The 27287-nt window shown below is 42.4% G+C and overlaps 2 protein-coding genes and 1 long non-coding RNA gene across 19 annotated transcripts in view; 1 reads left to right on the plus strand and 2 right to left on the minus strand.

Annotated features, from left to right (window-relative positions):
* Positions 1–10085, plus strand: part of LOC118392682 (L-rhamnose-binding lectin CSL1) — a 13536-nt gene extending 3451 nt beyond the window's left edge. Inside the window, exons 6-13 of the mRNA XM_052459248.1 lie at positions 4916–4957; positions 5050–5185; positions 5805–5914; positions 7373–7417; positions 7501–7630; positions 7756–7862; positions 9680–9738; positions 9841–10085. Coding sequence (XP_052315208.1) covers positions 4916–4957; positions 5050–5185; positions 5805–5914; positions 7373–7417; positions 7501–7630; positions 7756–7862; positions 9680–9693 — 584 coding nt within the window. The 3' untranslated portion in view covers positions 9694–9738; positions 9841–10085. The remainder of the gene's footprint in view (positions 1–4915; positions 4958–5049; positions 5186–5804; positions 5915–7372; positions 7418–7500; positions 7631–7755; positions 7863–9679; positions 9739–9840) is intronic.
* A 2526-nt stretch (positions 10086–12611) lies between these two features.
* On the minus strand, positions 12612–21392 carry LOC118391837 (butyrophilin subfamily 2 member A2-like). 13 transcript variants are annotated; one of them, XR_008062280.1, is made up of 10 exons: positions 21247–21392; positions 20986–21043; positions 19153–19518; positions 18692–18985; positions 18472–18564; positions 18205–18234; positions 17834–17869; positions 17621–17656; positions 16339–17516; positions 12612–15450 (listed from the first exon to the last, which is right to left on the minus strand). XR_008062280.1 is itself a non-coding variant. In XM_035783298.2 (9 exons), exons 1-9 carry the CDS (start codon positions 21292–21294, stop codon positions 16888–16890), a joined length of 1590 nt encoding a protein of 529 aa, XP_035639191.1. In that variant the 5' UTR covers positions 21295–21392; the 3' UTR covers positions 12612–16887. The 13 variants fall into 13 exon arrangements, 1 of the variants encoding a protein (XP_035639191.1); XR_008062271.1 differs by having other exon boundaries at positions 12612–16074; XR_008062279.1 differs by having other exon boundaries at positions 12612–15381; positions 16075–17516.
* Positions 21393–23715: 2323 nt separating this feature from the next.
* LOC127906662 (uncharacterized) lies at positions 23716–24410 on the minus strand. 5 transcript variants are annotated; one of them, XR_008062285.1, is made up of 4 exons: positions 24352–24410; positions 24187–24284; positions 24017–24119; positions 23859–23949 (listed from the first exon to the last, which is right to left on the minus strand). It is a non-coding gene; the product is annotated as an uncharacterized LOC127906662 (long non-coding RNA). The 5 variants fall into 5 exon arrangements; XR_008062286.1 differs by lacking the exons at positions 23859–23949; positions 24352–24410 and adding an exon at positions 23716–23801 and having other exon boundaries at positions 24003–24150; positions 24218–24351; XR_008062284.1 differs by lacking the exons at positions 23859–23949; positions 24352–24410 and adding an exon at positions 23716–23801 and having other exon boundaries at positions 24003–24119; positions 24187–24281.
* Between the last annotated feature and the right edge of the window lie 2877 nt (positions 24411–27287).

A 27287-nucleotide genomic window follows, 5' to 3' on the forward strand; every position in this document is an offset into this window, starting at 1 on the left:
CACTCCATTTGACTCTCCTGCGCCTGACTTCCCTGCCACCTACACCTACGACTCTGACACAGAGCTGGTGTAACTGAGTCAGGTTTGTAGGCCTCCTTGCTCGCACACGCTTTTTCAGTTCTGCCAACAAATGTTCTATAGGATTGAGGTCAGGGCTTTGTGATGGCCACTCCAATACCTTGACTTTGTTGTCCTTAAGCCATTTTGCCACAACTTTGGAAGTATGCTTGGGGTCATAGTCCATTTGGAAGACACATTTGCGACCAAGCTTTAACTTCCTGACTGATGTGTTGAGATGTTGCTTCAATATATCCACATCATTTTCATCCCTCATGATGCCATCTATTTTGTGAAGTGCACCAGTCCCTCCTGCAGCAAAGCACCCCCACAACATGTTGCTGCCACCCCCGTGCTTCACGGTTGGGATGGTGTTCTTCGGCTTGCAAGCCTCCCCCTTTTTCCTCCACACATAACGATGGTCATTATGTCCGAACAGTTCTATTTTTGTTTCATCAGACCAGAGGACATTTCTCCAAAAAGTATGATCTTTGTCGATCTACTTCCGGGTTGGAGCGAGCGGTCACATCCGCATTTCGCTCCGCAGGTAGTATAACTTTTTCATTACATTTCATTATAGTACAACGGTTTGATTTGTCTAATCTTAGCAATTTCTTCTTAGCTAGCTACATAGCCGTCTTTGTATCAAAGATAATTGCGTAATTATCGTATTTCGTCGTCCTAACGTAGTCTACTGCCCAGCAGTTAGCCACATAGCTAACGTCTACCGTATAGCACCACTGTAGAAACTATTACACTCAACGACTTGATTGGTGTAGTGTTAGCTAGCTACATAGTTGTCTTTGCTGTCTTCGTAGCCAAGAAATTGTGTAGTTTAGAGCTAGTCTGCATGATTATCTTAATTTACCGAGTTTAGCTAGCAAGCTATTTGTCGTCCTTAACGTAGGAGACACTGCTGAGCTAGCTAACAACTAACAGCTAGCCAGATTTGTTACCTAACGTAGGAGACACTGTGGATGTAGAAAACAGCTAGCCAGCTATTTTGGTCCTTAACGTAGGAGACACTGCTAGGAGATAACAAACAATAGCCAACGTCTACCGAATACAACTTCTGCACTCAACAACCGGTCGCATTCCGCTTCGCTCCACAGGTAGTATCACATTTTTATTTCATTTCATTACATTACAGCACAACGGTTTGATTTGTGATCGTAGCTAGCTACATAGCTAGCTACCAATTGTCTTTGTATCAAAGATAATTGTGTAGTCTAGGCGATTTTCTAGGTTAGCTAGCCAGCTATTGTCGTTCTTTTAACGCACGTAACGTAATCAAGCACTGCTAGCTAGCCAGGCCCCGAGGAGTAGACTGTAGAAACTAGCAAAGTACAGACTTGATTAGTGTAGTGTCAAAACCTACTGCCAGAGCCTACTTCAGCAGTACTGTATCATTTTAATCATCTTAGTCAATAAGATTCTTCTACGTAACAAACTTTCTGAACATGCAGACGTGTAGTCCACTTGTCATTCAATCTCCTTGCATTAGCGTAGCCTCTTCTGTAGCCTGACTATGTGTCTGTCTATCCCTGTTCTCTCGAACTCTCTGCACAGACCTGAAAACGCTCGTGGCTGCGGCCACCTAATCTGGTGGTCCCAGCGCTACGACCCCAGTTCCAGGTCTCCGGTAGCCTCTGGAACTGCCGATCTGCAGGCCAACAAAGAAGTTCATCTCAGATACTGCCTCCAAATACAGATGCACTGCGGAAGCATGGATCACCACAGAATGCGAGGCTGTACTGCTCTCTCCTCGTCCTGCCAAAGGTGCTTCAACAAAGTTCTGGTAAAGGGTCTGGTGGTGGCACCCCAGGTAAATGTGTCTTTCTGGGGTTTTCCCTATAAATTTCAAACAATCTGAAACATCTGTTTTGCTTTGTCATTGTCACAGTTACCAGCCCTTTGTTATCATTTATCGAAAAAATACAAGTTTCAATAGCTTAGAATAAGCTCCTTTCCTGGCGCTCACCTCTCAAAGTTCTGGAAAAGTCAAGGGGTCTGAATACTCAGTTCAGCCAGATGGGAATCTTATCAAGAACTCCTCTCCTCTTTTGAAAAACTGAGCTCCCCCACTGAAAAGGAATGTTGTCCTAAATCTTTAGCACAGAGCTGTTCTTCCAAATCAGAGAACTAACATAATTTTAAAAAAAACCTTGTGGTGTTTTAGGTGCTCTCACAACACTTCTGCTCCCAGGTGTGATGGAAATGAGAAGTGTCTCTCTGGCGACTCTCTCCTCTTCCATCCTATCATCTCTTCCCTCTGTCAAATCTTCTGCATATCCTGACTCAATATCTTCCCCTGCATCCTTTGACTCCTATGTCCCTGCCTCCAGAGCAGCTGGTAACCTACCCCGCCGCTCCGTGGCTCGCGCACACACTCATTGCGAGCTCACAGAACAGGGCTCCGGGCAGCCGGCAAATGGAGGACACACACGCCTCCCACGGACCTGGCATCCACACTCCCTCCACTCACATTTTCCTCCTCTGTCTCTGCTGCTAAAGCCACTTTCTACCATTCTAAATTCCAAGCATCTGCCTCTAACCCTAGGAAGCTCTTTGCCACCTTCTCCTCCTCCTGAATCCTCCTCCCCCACCCCCTCCTCCCTCTCTGCAGATGACTTCGTCAACCAGTTTGAAACATTGTAGGACATCCGATCCTCGTTTGCTAAGTCAAACATATCCCAGTTTCTGCTCACACTGCCTACCCTATGAACTGAACTCCCCTGAAGATACAGATGAAATCTCGCGTCTTTACACGGCCCTCAGCCAACAACATTTATCCCCTCTCTCTTCTCAGACCATTTCCTGACCTTCTTTAATCCAAGCTCAAACTCATCCCTGGCCGCTGGCTTAGTCCCTTCCGTCTTAGGATTGCACCTTCTGAAAAAAACCTACACTCGATCCCTCCGATGTCAACAACTACAGACCAGTATCCCTTCTCTCTTTTCTCTCCAAAACTCTTGAGCGTCCGTCCTTGGCCAGCTCTACCGCTATTTTCAGAATGAAATTCTTGATTAATCAGTCAGGTTTCAAGATTTATTTCAGCTTTAATATCTTCTCTGTATCACGGAGGCGCTCCCACTGCTAAAGCTAACTCACTCAATTAGTATTTAGTATCATTGACTTTGATACTGTTTAACCATCAAATGTTCTCCACCCCTCCCAGTTGGGCATCTCCCACAACAGGTTGGGTGAATTTTGGCCCATTCCTCCTGACAGGTCGCTCCTACCAGGTGGCGTGGCGAGAATCTGTCTCCTCACCGGCGGTCGTCACCGTCTCTCACCATCTGGTGTCCCCCAGTGGTTTTGTTCTAGGCCCTCTCTTATTCTCGCTATACACCAAGTCACTTGGCTCTGTCATAACCTCACATGGTCTCTCCTATCATTGCTATGCAGACGACACACAATTAATCTTCTCCTTTCCCCCTTCTTTGACCAGGAGATTGTATCTCTGCATGTCAGAGTGTTCAGTTTTACGGATCACCACCTCAAGCTGAACCTCAGCAAGACGGGTCCTTTACCCGGGGAAGGACTGTTTGATTTATGTATGACACTCCATTGTGTTCCTCCCAGAGCGTTAAGGGCATTTATTAAAAGACCCATTTACACTAACATTTGACGGTCTCCCGTTCCTGAGGTTCATGCCTACAACACCGCAGAGTACGACCCTGCCTCACACAGAGCTGGCGCAACTGAGTCAGGCACTTGTCATCTCCGTCTTGATTACTGCACACTTTTCGCTGTTGGCTGGGTTCTGTGCCATTAAACCCCTACAACTCATGGACTTTTTGTTGCCATTTTGCCACAACCAGAGGCTTTGTGATGGCCAGCCCTGGTTGGTGTTAAGCCATTTTCCCAACTTTCTCCGTCAGTATGCTTGGGGTCATAGTCCATTTGGAAGACGCATTTCCACTACAAGACCATTAACTTCCTGACGGATGCTGTGAGATGTTGCTTCAATACGGCACCTAATTTTCATCCCTCATGATCAGGCCATCATTTTGCGTTCACCAGTCCCTCCTGCAGCAACAGTTCCCGCTCACCCAGTCAAAACATGTTCGCTGCTCTGGCCCCCAATGGTGGAACAAACTCCCTCACGGCCAGGGCGGTGTTCACCTTCACCTGAAACCCCACCTCTTCAAGGAATACCTAGGATAGGGTAAGTAATCCCCTTCTCACCCCCCATAAGATGCACTATGTAACAGTTCTGTTTTGTCATAAGGTGTATGCACCAATTTGTTCTCAGACCAGAGCGTCATTTCTTAAATGTAAATGTTAAATGTTTGTCCCCATGTGCTTTTGCAATTTGTAGTCTGGTGGTTTTGGAGCAGTGGCTTCTTCCCTACTGAGCGGCATTTCAGGTTATGTTGATATAGGACTCGTTTTACTGTGGATATAGATACTTTGTACCTGTTTCCTCCAGAATCTTCACAAGGTCCTTTGCTGTTGTTTTGGGATTGATTTGCACTTTTCGCACCAAAGTACGTTAATCTCTAGGAGATCCTTCCTGAGCGGTATGACGGCTGCGTGATCCCATGGTGCTTATACTTGCGTACTATTGTTTGTACAGATGAACACGGTATCTTCAGGAATTTGAAAATTGCTCCCAAGGATGAACCAGACTTGTGGAGGTCTACAATCTTTTTTTTCTGAGGTCTTGGCTGATGTCTATTGATTTTCCCATGATGTCAAGCAAAGAGGCACTGATTTTGAAGGTAGGCCTTGAATGTAAACGTACGACTTCAACTGTACATTCATGCTCACACACAGAAATATGCTGAATCTTTTTTCTCTATATGATGTATGTGTGATGTGTTTGTATGAGTCAAATTTTTGTCGTCCACAGAGAAGGTGACTACTTGTGAGGGTGTGGTGCATTTGGAATGTGGTAAGAAACAACACTCTGTGTGCCAATCGGTTACTTAGTTGAGTTGACTCGTGAGTCTCTCATGCTCCCGCTTCTCTTGCTCTCTCTCATAGGAGATGGGGTGGTCTTTCTCCAGAAAGCACTGTATGGACGCACAGACAGCCAGACCTGTAGTCAGGGACGACCTCAGAGTCAGCTGACTAACACAAAGTGTTCCCAGGAAGGAACTCTGGCACTCTGGTCACAGAGGTACACACACACACACACACACACACACACTATAGTGTGCAGAGCCAAGTCAAGTCACTCCAGATTCAAGTTGGAATTTGACATTTTTGAACGTGCTCAGGAAGCTCCGTCAAAACCGTCCACTAGGGTGCAAACAAAACAAGTACCTGGAGCTAGAACCCAGGTCTATATGACAGACTGCTGCTGTTCAGACCACAGCACCATCCGTCCACATTTAGTTATCGAGGCAAGTCTTAATACATAGCAAAACTTAACAGGGTAGTCGTTTTTCTGTTTTTAACCTTCATCTAACCAATCGGAATGAATGCCTGAAGTTAATCTTAGTTGTTTGTGTCCCTAAAAGCTGAACTTAACCCACGTCGCCACGAGGGGCAACGCTATTACCATTACATTTAAAGCAACTTCAAAATTTGATGTTTGGAGAAATGTGGACAAACGTCTAATTTTGCAGTGAGACTGTGAAAGCTTGTTGATCAAATCAGCATCAAGTACAAGGGCTCAGAGGGCTCAGAGGCCAACCGCTCAGACAAGCTCCAGATATCCGTTTTTACAGGTTATGTTGGAGTTATGTAGTGGCTTTGTTATGGTTCTACTGGTGTTGCTCTGTGGGTTGTTCCAGGTGTGACGGGAAGCAGACGTGCGAGGTGAACATGAGAGTGAATCAAATCTCGGACCCTTGTGTCGGAACCTACAAATATCTGGACGTCACCTACATCTGCCTTCCTGCTAGTCAGTATTCTCCCTCTGGCGCTCTCCCTCTCCTGTCCAATGGGCTTGTCGTTCACTTGATACCAAGCACAGGTTGTTGTTCACTTACATTCCACTTCTGACACCTATATTCTACTTGTACGGTGGACAACAACCTGTGTAGGGGTGTCAAGTGAACAATTAGTCAATGGAAATGTGCTTGTGCATGATACAAAGTAGTCAACACTTTTTCATGAATGGAGCCCCATACTGTGTTGTCACAATCACTCCTTCCTTCCCATCTCTCTTTGATTGCTCCTCCCATCTCTCTTTGATTGCTCCTCCCATCTCTCTCTCATTCCTCCTCCCATCTCTCTTTGATTGCTCCTCCCACCTCTCTTTCATTCCTCCTCCCACCTCTCTTTCATTCCTCCTCCCACCTCTCTTTGATTCCTCCTCCCCATCTCTCTTTCATTCCTCCTCCCACCTCTCTTTGATTGCTCCTCCCACCTCTCTTTCATTCCTCCTCCCACCTCTCTTTCATTCCTCCTCCCACCTCTCTTTCATTCCTCCTCCCACCTCTCTTTCATTCCTCCTCCCACCTCTCTTTCATTCCTCCTCCCACCTCTCTTTCATTCCTCCTCCCACCTCTCTTTGATTCCTCCTCCCACCTCTCTTTCATTCCTCCTCCCACCTCTCTTTCATTCCTCCTCCCACCTCTCTTTCATTCCTCCTCCCACCTCTCTTTCATTCCTCCTCCCACCTCTCTTTGATTGCTCCTCCCACCTCTCTTTCATTCCTCCTCCCACCTCTCTTTCATTCCTCCTCCCACCTCTCTTTGATTGCTCCTCTCATCTCTCTTTCATTCCTCCTCCCACCTCTCTTTCATTCCTCCTCCCACCTCTCTTTCATTCCTCCTCCCACCTCTCTTTGATTGCTCCTCCCACCTCTCTTTCATTCCTCCTCCCACCTCTCTTTGATTGCTCCTCCCACCTCTCTTTCATTCCTCCTCCCATCTTCTTTCATTCCTCCTCCCACCTCTGATTTGATTGCTCCTCCCACCTCTCTTTCATTCCTCCTCTCATCTCAGGGCTTTCATTCCTCCTCCCACCTCTCTTTCATTCCTCCTCCCACCTCTCTTTCATTCCTCCTCCCACCTCTTTCATTCCTCCTCCCACCTCTCTTTGATTGCTCAGGGCTCATCTCTCTTTCATTCCTCCTCCCACCTCTCTTTGATTGCTCCTCCCACCTGATCTTTCATTCCTCCTCCCACAGGGCTGATGTTGATTGTCCTCCCAGGGCTCTCTTTCTTGCTCAGAGCTCATGTTTTCCTTATCCCCAGGGCTGATGTTGTGTCTCAACAGCAGGGCTGATGTTGTGTCTCAGCAGCAGGGCTGATGTTGTGTCTCAGCAGCAGGGCTGATGTTGTGTCTCGACAGCAGGGCTGATGTTGTGTCTCAGCAGCAGGGCTGATGTTGTGTGTGTGCGTTGTGTTTTCAGAGACCAGTATCACCTGCGAGGGCTCAACCAGCTCCCTGGACTGTGGTGAGCACATGATTACACCTAACACCCCCCTCAGCCTGTGTAGGTAAGGCTGCAATTCAATTATTGTGTGTGTGTGTGTGTAGGTAAGGGTATGATAAAGGTGTTTCATGCTAACTACGGCCGTAGAGACGGCTCTACCTGTTCTGCTGGACGACACGAGCTCAGCAACCAGAACTGTCTGCAACCCAAAACCCTGGACGTTGTCAAACAATGGTACTTTCTCTATCCATCTCCCCATCTCTCCTCTCTAGTTTGGGGATGTCAGTGGTGTTGAAAGTTGGTTTACAAATATCCCCCCTTGTGTGTTATAATTGTGTTATAAATGTGTAACTCTGCAGGTGTGAGGGAAAGAGTCAGTGCACCTTGGGGCTTGATCCGGTCTTCGGGGACCCCTGCTTTGGAACCTACAAATACCTGGAGGTTTCCTACACCTGTCTGGGAGGCCGTGAGTACAAAACAGCTAACAGCTAATTGCAGAAGAAGGAGATGAGGGAAGGAGAGGAGATGAGGAAGGGGATTAGATGAGGAGAGGAAAGAGAAGAGGATGGAGAGGAAGGAGAGGAGGAGAGGAAGGAGATGAGGGGAGGAGATAAGGAGGGGAAGGTGAGGAAAGAGAGGAGACCAGGAGAGGAAGAAGAACTGGAGACGAGGAGAGGGAGATGAAACAATAATAAGAAGGAGAGGAGAGATGATGAAACAAGAATAGGAAGGAGAGGAGAGATGAGGAAACAATAATAGGAAGGAGAGGAGAGATGATGAAACAATAATAGGAAGGAGAGGAGAGATGAGGAAACAAGAATAGGAAGGAGAGGAGAGATGAGGAAACAAGAATAGGAAGGAGAGGAGAGATGAGGAAACAAGAATAGGAAGGAGAGGAGAGATGAGGAAACAAGAATAGGAAGGAGAGGAGAGATGAGGAAACAAGAATAGGAAGGAGAGGAGATAAGGAGAGGAGATGAAACAAGAATAGGAAGGAGAGGAGAGATGAGGAAACAAGAATAGGAAGGAGAGGAGAGAGAGGAGATGAAACAAGAATAGGAAGGAGAGGAGAGATGAGGAAACAAGAATAGGAAGGAGAGGAGAGATGAGGAAACAATAATAGGAAGGAGAGGAGATAAGGAGAGGAGATGAAACAATAATAGGAAGGAGAGGAGAGATGAGGAAACAAGAATAGGAAGGAGAGGAGAGATGAGGAAACAATAATAGGAAGGAGAGGAGAGATGAGGAAACAAGAAGAGGAAGGAGAGGAGATAAGGAGAGGAGATGAAACAAGAAGAGGAAGGTCTCTGAGGAAATGAAGAAGCTACTGTAGACTATTGAGATGATAGAGAGGAAGCTACTGTAGACTATTGAGATGATAGAGAGGAAGCTACTGTAGACTATTGAGATGATGGAGAGGAAGCTACTGTAGACTATTGAGATGATGGAGAGGAAGCTACTGTAGACTATTGAGATGATGGAGAGGAGAGGGAGCTACTGAACTGTTAACATGATGCAGAGAAGAGGATGGAGGAGAGGAAGAAGAGGATGGAGGAGATGAAAGAAAGGAGGCGTAGAGAGGAAGGCTTTGTAGACGATTGAAATGTAGGAGAGGTGATGAAGCCACTCTAGAGTATGGAGGTAATAGAGAGGAAGCCACTGTAGACTATGGAGATAGTAGAGAGGCAGACACTGTAGACTATGGAGATAGTAGACAGGAAGACACTGTAGACTATGGAGATAGTAGACAGGAAGACACTGTAGACTATGGAGATGGAAGACACTGTAGACTATGGAGAGAGTAGAGAGGAAGACACTGTAGACTATGAGAGAGTAGAGAGGAGGATACTGTAGACTATGGAGAAAGTGAGGAAGACACTGTAGACTATGGAGATAATTGAGAGGAAGACACTGTAGACTATGGAGAGAGTAGAGAGGAGGACACTGTAGACTATGGAGCGAGTAGAGAGGAAGACACTGTAGACTATGGAGATAGTAGAGAGGAAGACACTGTAGACTATGGAGAAAGTAGAGGAAGACACTGTAGACTATGGAGATAATAGACAGGAAGACACTGTAGACTATGGAGATAGTAGACAGGAAGACACTGTAGACTAAAGAGATAGTAGACAGGAAGACACTGTAGACTATGGAGATAGTAGAGAGGAAGCCACTGTAGACTATGGAGATAGTAGAGAGGAAGCCACTGTAGACTATGGAGAGAGTAGAGAGGAAGACACTGTAGACTATGGGGACACACCCTCTGACTGTAACCTACCTCAGCCCCTACAGTGTAATGATGGCCTGGCTCGGCTGCTGCCACTTCCTGTCCGCCTCCATCGGTGAGTCCTGTCTACTCTACTGCTGGTCTACATATGAACCCATATGAATTGATGTGATAAACGCATGACTGAATCTTTTTATTTATTTCTTTCATTCAACAGAAGAACTTCGACTGGATGCCCTTTTTACTCTGGATTTACTCCATAATCAAACACGATGAATCCCTGATAAATCAACTAAGAAACCAATCAATAAATCAATGTGCAAACTAGTGACAATGTTAATGTGTAGCCAGCTCATTTTCAGACCAGTGTTTTTAGAGAACACAACCCTACCTATGTTATTGATTTGGATGTCAAAAGATATGTTACAATTGAAATAAAATGAATGTGAGGCAGCTGAGAAATTGACTTTTTCTTCTGAGACAGAAAAACGTTTTTCTTAACGTTTCACTATGTTAGTAGTGCCTGACTCTAGCCTGGAAGGCTATTTACACAGAATGGACATTGGTATTACACACTTCAATGCTCTGGGAGTGATTATGGCCTTAGATATGAAAAAGGTGTGATTAGCGAATAAAAATAAATATCTATATATATGTACAGTTGAAGTCAGAAGTCCTTCTGTGGCTCAGTTGGTAGAGCATGGCGCTTGTAACGCCAGGGTAGTGGGTTCGATTCCCGGGACCACCCATACGTAGAATGTATGCACACATGACTGTAAGTCGCTTTGGATAAAAGTGTCAGCTAAATGGCATATATTATTATTATTATTATTATAAGTCTACATACACTTAGGTTGGATTCATTAAAACTTATTTTTCAACCACTCCACTAATTTGTGCATGACACAAGTAATTGTTCCCACAATTGTTTACAGACAGATTATTTCACTTATAATTCACTGTATCACAATTCCAGGTGGTCAGAAGTTTACATACACTAAGTTGACTGTGCCTTTAAACAGCTTGGAAAATTCCAGAAAATGATGTCATGGCTTTAGAAGCTTCTGATAGGCTAATTGACATAATTTGAGTCAATTGGAGGTGTACTTGTGGATGTAATTCAAGGCCTACCTTCAAACTCAGTGCCTCTTTTCTTGACATCATGGGAAAATCAAAAGAATTCAGCCAAGACCTCAGAAAATTGTAGATCTCCACAAGTTTGGTTCATCCTGCAACAAAACTAGAGCCTTTAGGACCTGCCTTGTTGTTAGTGCTGTTAAGGTAGAGCAGCACTTTATTATGGACAGACTTCTCCCCATCTTAGCTACTGTTGTATCAATATGTTTTGACCATGACAGTTTACAATCCAGGGTTATTTCAAGCAGTTTAGTCACCTCAACTTGCTCAATTTCCACATTATTTAGTACAAGATTTAGTTGAGGTTTAGTGAATGATTTTACATATTTAGGATTCATTTATTCCTTGCCACCCTCTCTGAAACTAACTGCAGCTCTTTGTTAGGTGTTGCAGTCATTTCAGTCACTGTAGTAGCTGACGTGTAGTATAGTGTTGAGTCATCCACATACATAGACAGGCTGGCTTTACTCAAAGCCATTGGAATGTCCTTAGTAAAGATTGATAGGTCAGCTATTTGAGCCAGTAAAGCCTATTCTTAGGCAGCGGAATTACTTTTTCTTCGCACACTTTCTAGTAGACTTAAATTGAAGATCTGGCAAATAGGAGTGGCAATATCGTCCTCCATTATCCTCAGTCATTTTCCAACCAAGCTGTCAGACCTCGGTGGCTTGTCATTGTTGATAAGACAACCATAATTTTCTTACCTCATCCACACTCACTAATTATGGTTTAAATGGTTTCACTGTCCAGATTCATCTACACTTGTAAGATATCCAGACACAATGTGTGCCTGATTACCTCACTATACCTCTACCACTGTCTCAGTCAAACTAGTATAAACAAGGCATACCTACTTGAATTTGTTTATGACACCATTTGTTTTTTTATTCCTTTTTTTGTCATTTACATATTGTACATAATTACTAATCAACAATAACAAAAATGTGACAACTTATTAAGTGTAAAAATTCTGAAGTATTTGCTACATTATGTTGACATAATGCAGGAAAAACAGTAGCACTACCAAAACATTACTGAAAAATAAAACCATTGTAAAAAATGTAATATATTTTTACATTTTTTACGAGAAACACATTCTTAACTGACACGTTACATTTTACTTGACATTATACAAATGTAGTTAATACATGGAATTAGAAATTATGTCAATACTAAAGAAAAAACACCCTATCAAAAATGAAAAGATCCTAACTAATGTGTAAAAAATATTCCTAATGTGAAAATGTTCCCAGACATTCAGATTGTGTTCTCCGTTCCCTCCTGTACTCCCTGTTCACTCATGACTGCACGGCCAGGCATGACTCCAACACCAACATTAAGTTTGCCGATGACACAACAGTGGTAGGCCTGATCACCAACAGTGATGAGACCGCATAAAGGGAGGAGGTCAGAGACCTGGCAGTGTGGTGCCAGGACAACCTCGCCATCAACGTGATCAAGAATAAGGAGATGATTGTGGACTACAGGAAAAGGAGGACCGAGCAGGCCCCATTCTTATGGATGGGGCTGTAGTGGAGCAGGTTGAGAGCTTCAAGTTGTGTCCACATCACCAACAAACTAACATGGTCCAAGCACACCAAAACAGCCGTGAAAAGGGCACGACAAAACCTATTCCTCCTCAGGAGACTAAAAAGATTGGGCATGCGTCTTCTCACCATCGAGAGTATAGTTTCATCACTGCCTGGTGTGGCAACTGCTCGGCCTCCGACCGCAAGGCACTACAGAGTGTAGTGCGAACGGCCCCAGTACATCACTGGGGCCAAGCTTCCTGCCATCCAGGACCTCTATACCAGTGTAGCTCCCTTCTGTAACCACGAGCACAACCGTTCCTTGATTTTAACTGGCGGTTTTATTATGTAGTTTTAGTCAGAATTATCACCTTCCGTGAGAACTATAAGGTAAATGAAAAATACAGTTAAGCACACTCTTACAACCTCCTTATCTTACGAGTGACTTATTAGCTTGGTATAACTTAGAAGTGCTTACATACTAAACAGTTTAACCGGCGTTATAACAGTATCAGATTAAACAGTAAAGAATAAAGGAAAAATACCTCATTGGCTGCTTATTACAGAAGGGAGGAAATCAAACTTCACACTTATTATTCCTGGCATGAATTCACACTTCATCCTAACATACACTCTTCAACCTTTATGAACTACACCCGATGACATGAAAACTTAGCTAACGCAGCGCAGGATTGCCTTCCCTCCAAAAGTGTGTTGCTGCAATAAGGATCCCCGTTACAACAGTATTAGCTACGTAGTTCCGCTTGTATTATCATTTCTCCCGCACAGCGGACACGTAAACAATTCAAACAAAAGACAACGACATAACCTGTAAGTCTAACTGTCAGTTACAACTAGGCAGTGATAAAGGAAGGCCATAAAAATTGTCATAGACTGTTGTCTTTGCTACCGCACGGCATGTGGTACCGGAGCGCCAAGTCTAGGTTCAAGGGGCTTATACCCCCTGCTACTCTCTGTTATTATCTATGCATAAGTCACTTTAATAACTCTACCTACATGTATATATTACCTCAATTACCTTGACTAACCCCGCACATTGACTCTGTACCGGTACCTCCTGTATATAGTCTCCACATTGACTCTGTACCGGTACCCCCTGTATATAGCCTCCACATTGACTCTGTACCGGTACCCCCTGTATATAGCCTCCACATTGACTCTGTACCGGTACCCCCTGTATATAGTCTCCACATTGACTCTGTACAGGTACCCCCTGTATATAACCTCACTATTGTTATTTACTGCTGTTCTTAATTATTTGTTACTTATATTTCTTGTTTTTTGGGGGTATTTTTCTTAAAACTACATTGTTGAAAAAGGGCTTGTAAGTAAGAATTTCATTGTAAGGTTTACACCTGTTGTATTCGGCGGCAATGTGACAAATACAATTTGATTTGATTTGATTGTGACACGTAACATTTCTCAGTGTGAACACTTAATTTTTTAAATATATTTTTTATTTCACCTTTATATAACCAGGTAGGCCAGTTGAGAACAAGTTCTCATTTACAACTGCGACCTGGCCAAGACAATTCCACAACAACTACCTAATACACACAAATCTAAGGAAAGGGATGGAATAAGAATATGTGCACATATGGATGAGCAATGATCGAGTGGCATAGGCTAAGATGCAATAGATGGTATACAGATATGGCAAATAGGAGTGGCCTATTATCCTCAGTAATTCATATTTTTTTCCCACTAATTGGTATTTCGACCAATTACATCAGATATTTTCTCATCAGATCTTTTCAGACCTGGTCTGATTGGTCAAAACACGAAATAGTGTAAATTGTTTCTGTTTGACCATTGGGCCAGGTGAGACTCCCACAACCAGAAAACATATTGCATGCCGAGATCATCTTTTCAGATTTTTTTTCTTTTAAACATGATTTGGAGATTTTTACATTAAAATTATAAAAAAAGTTCTGTTAGGAATTAGTTTTTTTCAGGAGACCTAATACATTATCAGAGGATATTGCCTACGGCCAATGTTCCTCTCAGACAATATTACATTTCAAATCTCAAGCTTTGATTGACAAAATAGATCAGTTGGTGTAGCATTTGCGACGCACAGCTGAGCATAAATTGAAATAATTAGCTTTTTATTTTCCTGACCTGATGGTACCTGCATGTGATGGTCATGTTGCTTTCAAGATAACTGGGGACTTGGGGGGAAAAAATGAGGTCAAATCGGAAAGATGGAGCTCTAGAAAGATGGCTAAGTTTTCCAGTTGGCTGTTGAAAAAGATTTTTCCCAGTAGGATTTTTTTGTTTTTAAATGCACATACTTCAGTCAGTATAATCTGATATTTTCTAGTGAGCAGTACATTGCTCTATATTGCAAACTGTAACAGGGAAAAATCTACGGTTTCAAATTAAATGTGACCAATGCCTCTACCATTAAAATAATAATAGTGAGCACTAATTAAAATAATAATAGTGAGCACTAATTAAAATAATAATAGTGAGCACTAATTAAAATAATAATAGTGAGCACTATAGGAAGATGCCTCTACCATTAAAATAATAATAGTGAGCACTATAGAAAGATGCCTCTACCATTAAAATAATAATAGTGAGCACTATAGAAAGATGCCTCTACCATTAAAATAATAATAGTGAGCACTATAGAAAGATGCCTCTACCATTAAAATAATAATAGTGAGCACTATAGAAAGATGCCTCTACCATTAAAATAATAATAGTGAGCACTATAGAAAGATGCCTCTACCATTAAAATAATAATAGTGAGCACTATAGAAAGATGCCTCTACCATTAAAATAATAATAGTGATCACTATAGAAAGATGCCTCTACCATTAAAATAATAATAGTGATCACTATAGAAAGATGCCTCTACCATTAAAATAATAATAGTGAGCACTATAGAAAGCGGCTATATTGCAAGGAGCTTCTCTTTCCATCTCCTGTTCTGCACTGCTGTGAAAAACAGGGGATGGTCAAACCAAACACCATATATATATGTAGACATCCATCTACTACATCCATCCATCAACTACATCTCTCTACTACGGTATATCCATCAATCCACTACATCCATCTACCTACTACATCCATCCATCAACTACATCTCTCTACTACGGTATATCCATCAATCCACTACATCCATCTACCTACTACATCCATCCATCAACTACATCTCTCTACTACGGTACATCCATCAATCTACCACATCCATCTACTACATCCATCCATCAACTACATCTCTCTACTACATCCATCCATCAACTACATCTCTCTACTACGGTATATCCATCCATCAACTACATCTCTCTACTACGGTATATCCATCCATCAACTACATCTCTCTACTACGGTATATCCATCCATCAACTACATCTCTCTACTACATCCATCCATCAACTACATCTCTCTACTACGGTACATCCATCAATCTACCACATCCATCTACTACATCCATCCATCAACTACATCTCTCTACTACGGTACATCCATCAATCTACCACATCCATCTACTACATCCATCCATCAACTACATCTCTCTACTACGGTACATCCATCAATCTACCACATCCATCTACTACATCCATCCATCAACTACATCTCTCTACTACGGTACATCCATCAATCCACTACATCCATCTATTACATCCATCCATCAACTACATCTCTCTACTACGGTACATCCATCAATCTACCACATCCATCTACTACATCCATCCATCAACTACATCTCTCTACTACGGTACATCCATCAATCCACTACATCCATCTACCTACTACATCCATCCATCAACTACATCTCTCTACTACGGTACATCCATCAATCTACCACATCCATCTACTACATCCATCCATCAACTACATCTCTCTACTACGGTATATCCATCAATCTACCACATCCATCTACTACATCCATCCATCAACTACATCTCTCTACTACGGTATATCCATCAATCTACCACATCCATCTACTACATCCATCCATCAACTACATCTCTCTACTACGGTATATCCATCAATCTACCACATCCATCTACTACATCCATCCATCAACTACATCTCTCTACTACGGTACATCCATCAATCCACTACATCCATCTACTACATCCATCAATCCAATACATCCATCTACTACATCCATCCACTATATCCAGCCATCTACTACATCCATCCATCTACTATATCGCTACCACAGCCATAAATCCACTACATCCATCTACTATATCGCTACTACATCCATCCAGCCACTACATCAATCCATCTACTACATCACTACTACGTCCATCCGTCCACTACGTCAACCACATCCATCAATCTACCACATCCATCTACCTACTACATCCATCCATCTACAATATATATCCATCCACCACATCCACCTACTACACTGCTATCACCAATCATATGTTTCCACGGTAGTCAAATCAAATCCAATTGCACTGCAGACAAAGAAGAAGAGCAAGGAGATGATGATGAATTGGACCAGTGCAGAATACTACTTGTACACACCCTAATATGAAGTGCACTAGATACATAAAACAATGTGTTAATATATAGTGCTGTAGTTTTCATTGTTTTACAGACATTTAAAGACAGTCTTTGGATTCAGAAGTCTGATGATTGCGACTTTGGTTAGAAACTAGAAAGGCACCAGTCTCAGAAGCAGACTCTTCTACAGGTTTTGTTTTATAGTGGCTAGCATCTAATATCGTCATAGGGGCTGTGTCACCTTGACCTGGGTTAAAAAGAGGAAACAGCTCCCCAATGAACATGGCTCTCACAGTGACAATCAGTTTATTGTCTTTTACATTGATAAAAGAGAGTACTCTTTGGTCATAGTCCAAATACACCCCTAGTATCTGAGGTCTAGGATCGGCAGGAAGTAGGATGTCGGGGGCCATATTAAGCCGTAAGCCTTTCTCTTTGTATGAGGACAGGAACCAGAAACCATTGGAAGGTGTGGCTGGTACATCACCTTGTCTTTTAACAGACCCACTTGCCAGTCCAACCCACCAGGATTCTTTAACGCCTACCATCTCCTTATCCAGTCTAACCTCCCAGTAAGCATGGCTGCCTGAGGTAAAACCATGAGTTCCAAGTATATAAGCATGCTCACCCGGAGGACATGGATTATCTTTACTGTCTCTCACAATTTTACCAGTTGAATCAACTGTCAGATAGGAAGGAGCTGTCTTGAGATCCAATGTGACATCCACTGTTGAGGACAAACACAGAATCAGGAGATGCCGATGAACCGTAATAACAACAATAATGATAATAACAATCAGAATGTATCAGAAATATTTCAAAATAGATTACCTCCAGCTAGTCTCATATTCTCTATATCCACTAAATCTACACAAAATAAACAGGAACAATGTGTAAATGTTAAATGTATTTTGTACAGTAAGTATTCTGTTTTGGGGATCAATATTTGCTATACACTCTTAGAAGTGTAGCATCTTGGATGATAAAGAAAGGCAATATCAGAATAAATTCAGATTCTCTTTGGAAAATGTCAAAATAGATCACCTTCAGGTTGTCTCATAGTCTCGATATCTAATATATCTACGCAAAAACAGGGAGAGTAGGAAAATGTTAAATGTATTCTGTACAGTAAGTATTTTGGATCAATATTTGCCATATGATAAAGACAATATCTTACATTGTGGTGACCATGCACAGAATATGGTCCATAGGTAGTGTTTATAATTTAGTGTCCATTGACTTGATGTAGTGCTAATTTAGAGTTTTAATTGTATTCTCTTACACGATCAATGTAGGCCTAGTTACAGCATAAAATGCCACAACATTTAGGACACATGGTTATAAAGTTAAGCATTGAAAATCAAATTATGAACACTGACATTGAAAAGTGTGATGTGGATAAATAGATTCCTTACCTCCTTTAAGCACATGTGTTGATTTGTTTCCTGAAAAGCAAAACACACATGAGTTTTCAATGGAATCATAGGAGGGATAAAGGTGGCATTAGGAGATGTCTTGATGACTAATGTTGTCTCTGATAGGTAATCCAGATATGATGATGGAAAGAGGATTCCATACCCTCTTAGGCTCAAGTTCAAATGTGACCCAGTCTTAACATTTTCATGGCATTGTATGCTTATCAATATATAGTATAACTATCAAAACCAAAACATAGCCCTGACCTCTCTTTTTGTAGAGCACACCGATGAAGACAACGGACAGGAGCAGAAGCAGAGCTAAAATGATGACAGCTGTTTGCAGTCCTGATGAAGTCTCTGGAAGTGGAAAGAAGGTATCCCTTATTTAATTCAACAAACTGGTGGACACACACACACCTTGTGATAGTTTCCAGATCAGCATATGCTCATTGCAGAAAGAGTCACGGTTATTATCATTATTGACCTGGTACAGCCGCAACGTTCCGTAGGTCCACTCTTCCCTCCATCTCCTCCCCTTCAGACAGAACCAGAGAACAGGATACCCAGGGAGCACTGGAGGGGGAAGAGAGGACCCAGCTGTGGGCAGACACCAGACCATGGGCACCACTGCTGTAGTCCAGCTTCGCAGGTTTCAGAGTCTGCCTCCCATCTGACCACTGTAGCCTGGGCCTTGGCTTCCATCCATGGGAAACACAGCTCACATTCACAGAGTCAGCATCTGTTCTGACTGCTGAGAGGAGAGGAGGGGTGCCCCTCACTGGGAAGGAGATTAAGTGCACATTAAGGAGGAGGGGATTAAAGTCTCAAATAAAAAATAATAAATTTTTTTTACCTTGGCTAATTCAACTATTTGTGAAAGAATGATGGATATCATTTCATTTATGTAGCATCATTCCTGGATATGTTTTGCTTGAATGAACTCACCAGTCACATTGAGAAAGACACTGGCAGTCCCATAGTCCTGGTTACTGCTGACGTAACACACATACTCCCCTTGGTCTTTCAGAGTGACATTAACCAGCTTCAAGGTCACATCCCCTCCCTTCAGCCCTTGTGACGTAACCTCCTGGAGCCCCAGGGAGCTGCGGCCCACGTATTGGGACTGCTGTGATGCTTCCTGGATCTTCCTCTCTCTGTAGTGCAAGACCGGGTTGTCGAAATCTTTGGGCCGGTACCAACGCACCTCCAGGCCCTCTGCGTTCATGGAAGGGGTGAGCCAGCATGGCATGGTGGCAACATGTCCCAACCGTGCCGAGACCGGATCCACGGGTACCGCACACGTGAACATTTCTGATAGAGGAAGAAGAAGGGTTTCAAACTATCACCATCTTATGATTACACTGTTTTACTTTGTTTTAACTTGGTGAGTTTAAAATGTCAAAAGTCATAAAGTTATTATTATTATTACTAAAAGCCTCAGAAATGTGTTGTTTGTTTTTTGTCAAATACATCTCAAGGCACCTCCAAAATTTAGCCTAGAATGCATTTGTGGTCTGGTATCCAAAGATCCGATATCTTCAAATCTGTAATATCCATGGGAAAACCTGTAGCCTTGTAAATACCAGACTGATTCACACTGCAGATACAACATCAATATTAGCTTGCGGGATCAGGCGGCTTTGCAAAGCTAGAAAACTGTCACTAGATACCACAGCCACAAAGTTATAAACCCTGCCTAACACCATACCCAAACCGGCCGCGCGCCATCGTGAGCAAATTGATTTTGTCACCCCACACCAAACGAGATCAAGACACGCAGGTTAAAATATCAAAACTAACTCTGAACGAATTATATTAATTTGAGGACAGGTAAAAAAGCATTAAACATTTATGGCAATTTAGTCAGCTAGCTTGCATTTGCTAGCTAATTTGTCCTATTTAGCTAGCTTGCTATTGCTAGCTAATTTGTCCTGGGATATGAACATTGAGTTTTTATTTTACCTGAGATGCACAAGGTCCTCTACTCCGACAATTAATCCACACATAAACCGGACAACAGAATCGTTTCTAGTCATCTCTCCTCCTTCCAGGATTTTCTTCTTTGGACTTATATGGTAATTGGCAACTAACTTTCTTTATTATTATTATTTATATATATATATAAAAAATAATATATATATATTTATTTTAATGTATTCATAATACAGATCAACAACTTACATTGCAACATCATGCAAAACAAAACGCAGGCACTAACAATAAAATACTAAAACATGCAAAAAATATACATTAAATAATATAAATAAACTATTCTAGTGCAATTGTAATCACACTGAAAAAATCTAATTGGCAAATAACTTTCATAAAAGGTTTATTACCACCACTGATGTCTTTCAGTCACACAGGAGGGTATAACCAATGAGGAGAAGGCAGATGGGTATCTGCTTCTATAAACCAATGAGGAGATGGGACATGGATATCTGCTTCTATAAACCAATGAGATGGGGCATGGGTTTCTGCTTCTATAAACCAATGAGGAGATGGGAGAGGCAGGACTTTCAGCGCGATCAGCGTCACAAATAGAACTGACTACTGTTCTTTCCCTTGGCAACGCAGACCATCGTTGACGCGCGCGAGCAGTGTGGGTGCAATAATTGAATAATTATATGTCGGTGTGACGGGAAGGAATTGCGCCGGTAAAAGATTCCAAATAGGCCTATACAAATACAGTAATTAGTCTATTACAGTTCCTTTATTGAATCGTTGTTATAATTCAGTAAAGATTTTAAACCGCCACTACTAGTCTTGGCTACTCACCAGAAGTGGCAGTGGAGACACACACACCCCAAGCTGCCAATATGTACAACCACATAACCTGAAAAGAATGAAAATGTGTTAATGTCACTATATTGAAATCCTGCCTATCGTTCGCGGGCACATATTACTTTCACCTTCAAATAGCAATCTAAAATATATTTATTGGGCTATGGTCGATCGTGCAAAAATCATTTACATAATGTATTTCCGCAATAGTTTATTACAAATTCGACAAAGGTAAACCAGCGAAGGTCTACTTACTGTATACAGGGCCCTCGAGCTGTTTTTTTCAATAACGCAAGGTGGCATGTCGTGCGTAAAATCTCTGCAAAATCACGACATCCAAATGAAGTCGGGAAATATTAGTTCAGAAAATAATGATTACAATCCTTTATCATATATCTCAATCACACTTATGCGAATAACTAGACCTGATCTTCCCCCGACAAGACCGTAGAACAATAAATGTGCTGTGCCTATTTGTCGCAGTTTACTTTCACTTTCGAATTTGTTCAAATGTACTGTAGACTTTCAGAACTAACCCAATATAGATATGGAACGCCGTTTGGGTCTTTGCATGTAAACAAAGATACACGTCAAATATTACTATTTGACACGTAAAATAAGCGTTTAATTTCAAATAACACCATTTTATTATAGAATGTTGTATGGAACGCCGTTTGGGTCTTTGAGTGTCAAAAAAATACACTCGTCAAAAGAACATTCACTCATAATCAGAAAAAATAACTATTGTAACACTATGTACATATTGTTGTACAGTTGAACGGTGAGGTATAGGCCATTTCAATCTACAGTATGTATTAAAAGAACATGAGACTAACTCTGGTGTGAAATAACACCTTCAATTCAATTAGTTTTTTTTCTTTCAAGTTCAAATCACCGCGCTGACAAGGTCGTTCTGCCCCTGAACAGCAGGGGTTAACCCACTGTTCCTAGGCCGTCATTGAAAATAAGAATATGTTCTTAACTGATTTGCCTAGTTAAATAAAGTTAAAATAAAATAAAAATAAAAAAGCAATTATGGTCATTCCAACTGCCTTTAACTAAGTGTCTTTGGTAGACGGAAAGGGTGAAAGAGAGAGGTGGGAAGAGAGTGAAAGACAGAGAGAGATGGGGGAGAGAGAAACAGAAAGTGGTGCAAAATTACTTAGACTCTTGTCTTCGAACTTGTTAGGCAATCACATGTACTTACAAGGATTGCCAGTCTCACAGGAGGGTGATTTTTAACTGAGGAGAAGGTGGAGTGAAGTGAAGTGCTTGATTGCCAAAATCAACATAACTCTTCTTTTGACAATTGGCATGGGATTGTCAAGAATGTGGACAGCTGGGTAAGTGAAATAACATTTTGTTTATCAATCACATTCTATTATATCTGAAATGGTTCTGATTTCATATCAGAGAGAACATAATATTTCAATTTGTCACCTTGTGCTTAAAAGTCAGTACCCTGTCTCGTCTGACAGGAGTTTGAGAGGGTGAAGACTGGGGCGTAGAAGTTGAAGCGCATCAGTTGTTTCACCATGGCACATGATCGGTAAGTATCACAGTTCAAATTTTGCCCTGATACGTCGCTTTATTTGAGTACTCACCATATCGCCTGCTGTATGGACGGGAGATGCAGCTGTTGACTGAGGTGAACAACGCAATTGTAAATACAATTATTGGATATACTGTAATATTTCAAATTTGTGATTGACTTAGTGTTGTTTGTTTTGTCTATTGCTATTTTTGCATGACGTACTTTCAAATCACTGAAACTCCACGTGATGCGGTGGAAGTTGTCGAACCGGATCAGAACGCCTTCGAGGACCACCTTCAGGCTTCAGGATGAGAAGCATGTGGAGGTTGTCGAACCGGATCAGAACGCCTTCGAGGACCACCTTCAGGCTTCAGGATGAGAAGCATGTGGAGGTTGTCGAACCGGATCAGAACGCCTTCGAGGACCACCTTCAGGCTTCAGGATGAGAAGCATGTGGAGGTTGTCGAACCGGATCAGAACGCCTCCGAGGACCACCTTCAGGCTTCAGGATGAGAAGCATGTGGAGGTTGTCGAACCGGATCAGAACGCCTCCGAGGACCACCTTCAGGCTTCAGGATGAGAAGCATGTGGAGGTTGTCGAACCGGATCAGAACGCCTCCGAGGACAACCTTCAGGCTTCAGGATGAGAAGCATGTGGAGGTTGTCGAACCGGATCAGAACGCCTTCGAGGACCACCTTCAGGCTTCAGGATGAGAAGCATGTGGAGGTTGTCGAACCGGATCAGAACGCCTTCGAGGACCACCTTCAGGCTTCAGGATGAGAAGCATGTGGAGGTTGTCGAACCGGATCAGAACGCCTTCGAGGACCACCTTCAGGCTTCAGGATGAGAAGCATGTGGAGGTTGTCCGCTGTTCATTTATTTATTTTTCTGACCCTCCAAGAAATATGTGAGAGATCTATTTGTAATAATATGACAAATAAATTGCATATATTTCTATTATCAATCAAGGTGAGATTGAACAAGGACAAGGTGCTGGAGAAACAGAAGGAGAGCTACCAGAGGAGAATCAAGAAATTACAGACAGGTATCCTTTATTTTTTGTCTGCTATTAACAATATTGCATGTCTAATCAAACATGTATATTAAATCATTCAATAACTGCCGTTTTACATACCTGATCAACCTGTAACCTGTGTGTTTGATTGTTTACTTCTCTGTCTCCTACCCTGTTCCCTTTAACTCTGCTCCTGTTCTCCAGGACCTAGGGGTTCTGCCCAACACCCAGACGTGGATCCACCTGATGTCCTCCATTTCCTGTTCCCCAGGACCTAGGGGTTCTGCCCAACACCCAGACGTGGATCCACCTGATGTCCTCCATTTCCTGTTCCCCAGGACCTAGGGGTTCTGCCCAACACCCAGACGTGGATCCACCTGATGTCCTCCATTACCTGTTCTCCAGGACCTAGGGGTTCTGCCCAACACCCAGACGTGGATCCACCTGATGTCCTCCATTACCTGTTCCCCAGGACCTAGGGGTTCTGCCCAACACCCAGACGTGGATCCACCTGATGTCCTCCATTACCTGTTCTCCAGGACCTAGGGGTTCTGCCCAACACCCAGACGTGGATCCACCTGATGTCCTCCATTACCTGTTCTCCAGGACCTAGGGGTTCTGCCCAAAACCCAGACGTGGATCCACCTGATGTCCTCCATTACCTGTTCCCCAGGACCTAGGGGTTCTGCCCAACACCCAGACGTGGATCCACCTGATGTCCTCCATTACCTGTTCTCCAGGACCTAGGGGTTCTGTCCCACACCCAGACGTGGATCCACCTGATGACCTCCATTACCTGTTCCCCAGGACCTAGGGGTTCTGTCCAACACCCAGACGTGGATCCACCTGATGACCTCCATTACCTGTTCTCCAGGACCTAGGAGATCTGTCCAACACCCAGATGTGGATCCACCTGATGTCCTCCATTACCAACCACCCTTCAACTTTTCATTACATAATCTACAGCTACTGTTATTGTCATTTAATTATCTGCTAAGATATTAAATATCATTCATCTCAATGATTAGCCTATGCAAATTAGTAGAAAAACATTAAAAGCTCATTAATTGGACTACATTTAACCTAATTGGGAACAAATATAACGTGGGACAATTTCAAAGGATCCTAGTCAATCTATCGTTTGTCAAATCCAGAGTAAATATAGGCCTTCATATGTATCAAATCTGTAGGCGATTGTGGGTTACATCAAATACAAATATAGCTGAAATGTTCAGTCATCAAAACAGGCTGGGGTGTTTTCAGGTCAGTTTAGACTAAGGTTCCTTCTACTCTGTACCGAAGGAAAATAGCATTTGTATCTATTTATGCTCCTAATCTGACAAAGATGTCTCAATTCTGTAACCAGAAGCCTGATCATAGCTCTAAACTAGATATACAGTGGGGCAAAAAAAGTATTTAGTCAGCCACCAATTGTGCAAGTTCTCCCACTTAAAAAGATGAGAGAGGTCTGTATTTTTCATCATAGGTACACTTCAACTATGACAGACAAAATGAGAAAACAAATCCAGAAAATCACATTGTAGGATTTTTAATGAATTTATTTGCAAATGATGGTGGAAAACAAGTATTTGGTCAATAACAATAGTTTATCTCAATACTTTGTTATATACCCTTTGTCGGCAATGACAGAGGTCAAACGTTTTCTGTAAGTCTTCACAAGGTTTTCACACACTGTTGCAGGTATTTTGACCCATTCCTCCATGCAGATTTCCTCTAGAGCAGTGATGTTTTGGGGCTGTTGCTGGGCAACACAGACTTTCAACTCCCTCCAAAGATTTTCTATGGGGTTGAGATCTGGAGACTGGCTAGGCCACTCCAGACATTTACATTACATTTAAGTCATTTAGCACTCCAGGACCTTGAAATGCTTCTTACGAAGCCACTCCTTCATTTCCCGGGCGGTGTGTTTGGGATCATTGTCATGCTGAAAGACCCAGCCACGTTTCATCTTCAATGCCCTTGCTGATGGAAGGAAGTTTTCACTCAAAATCTCACGATACATGGCCCCATTCATTCTTTCCTTTACACGGATCAGTCGTCCTGGTCCCAGAAAAACAGCCCCAAAGCATGATGTTTCCACCCCCATGCTTCACAGTAGGTATGGTGTTCTTTGGATGCAACTCAGCATTCTTTGTCCTCCAAACACGACAAGTTGAGTTTTTACCAAAAAGTTCCATTTTGGTTTCATCTGAACGCTTCCAATGCACTTAGACCATTTCTTAAAGATCTTCATCATAATGACTGCTGGAGATTTCATAATCCACAACTAAGGACAATACCTGATTTTCTGCTAGATTTAAGACTTTCTCGAGAATTGACTGTTTTAATAGGTAACGGAACTTAGAAAAACATTACCGATCATAGTTCCATTCTTGGTCCATTTCAAATCTTCCCAATGAAAATACGTGAACTTAGATTGAGGTTTAATAATAATAATTTACTACACAACTCTGATTTCATCTTTCAGTTCATATCCAATTAAAAGTATTTTTTTTTAAATAAATGACAACTCAGTGGAGGTTCTCAACTATGGTATGGTTAGCTGTAAAAGGTTTACTAAGAGGAAACACTGCACTTTTCTTCCTCTAATAGAAATTAAGACGATCAGAAGATCAGTGAATTTGAAAATCATTGGAAAATGCTGGAATACTCTGTTAAAAACAACTATTCAACAGAGAGATAAATTGAGCTTAAAACAAGTGGACTGGAACTTAAAGACTTGTTGCGACAGAGTAGAATCCATTATGCAGAGGGTGTGACAAAAATACTATTTTCCACAGTTTCCAATTGGCTCATTCATCCCCCCTTCCTCTCCCCCTGTAACTATTCACCAGGTCATTGCTGTAAATGAGAATGTGTTCTCAGTCAACTTACCTCTCTCCCCACAGGTGTGATTGCTACCTCTGAGGGTTTAGAGCTTGAGGTAGTCACCTCGTGCAAGTACTTGGGAGTACTGGCTAGATGGTACACTGTCCTTCTCTCAGCACACATCAAAGCTGCAGGCTAAGGTTACATCTAGACTTGGTTTCCTCTATCATAATCACTCCTCTTTCACCCCACCTGCCAAACGCTGATTCAGATAACCATTTTACCCATGCTAGATTATGGAGACGTCATTTATAGATCGGCAGATAAGGGTGCTCTCGAGCGGCTAGATGTTCTTTACCATTCGGTCATCAGATTTGCCACCAATGCTCCTTGTAGGACACATCACTGCATTCTACACTCCTCTGTAAACTGGTCATCTCTGTATATCTGTCGCAAGACCCACTGGTTGATGCTTATTTATAAAACCCTCTTAGGCCTCACTCCCCCCATCTGAGATATCTACTGCAGCCCTCATTCTCCACATACAACACCCGTTCCGCCAGTCACATTCTGTTAAAGGTCCCCAAAGTACGCACATCCCTGGGTCGCTCCTCTTTTCAGTTTGCTGCTGCTAGCGAATGGAACGAGCATCAACAAAAACTCAAACTGGACAGTTTTATCTCCATCTCTTCATTTAAAGACTCAAGACTTGTCACACCCTGACCGTAGAGAGCCTGCGTGGTTCATGGATACTCTTTCTTACAGTTGCACCTGCTTTGCGTTATGTATTGTTGTCTCTACCTTCTCGCCCTTTGTGCTGTTGTCTGTGCCCAATAATGTTTGTACAATTTTTGTGCTGCTACCATGTCGGGCTGCTGCCATGTTGTGTTGCTACGATTTTGTTGTCATGTTGTGTT

This window comes from Oncorhynchus keta, chromosome 13, assembly GCF_023373465.1.
Source record: "Oncorhynchus keta strain PuntledgeMale-10-30-2019 chromosome 13, Oket_V2, whole genome shotgun sequence".
Lineage (NCBI taxonomy): Eukaryota > Metazoa > Chordata > Actinopteri > Salmoniformes > Salmonidae > Oncorhynchus > Oncorhynchus keta.

Coding starts and splice junctions, on each gene's coding strand:
- LOC118391837 (XM_035783298.2), bottom strand. CDS start 21,294: ATGCCACCTTGCGTTATTGAAAAAAACAGCTCGAGGGCCCTGTATACA. Junction 17,870..18,204: donor AACACATGTGCTTAAAGGAG/GTAAGGAATCTA, acceptor GTTTTTGCGTAG/ATATATTAGATATCGAGACT. Junction 17,517..17,620: donor GAATATGAGACTAGCTGGAG/GTAATCTATTTT, acceptor TGTCCTCAACAG/TGGATGTCACATTGGATCTC.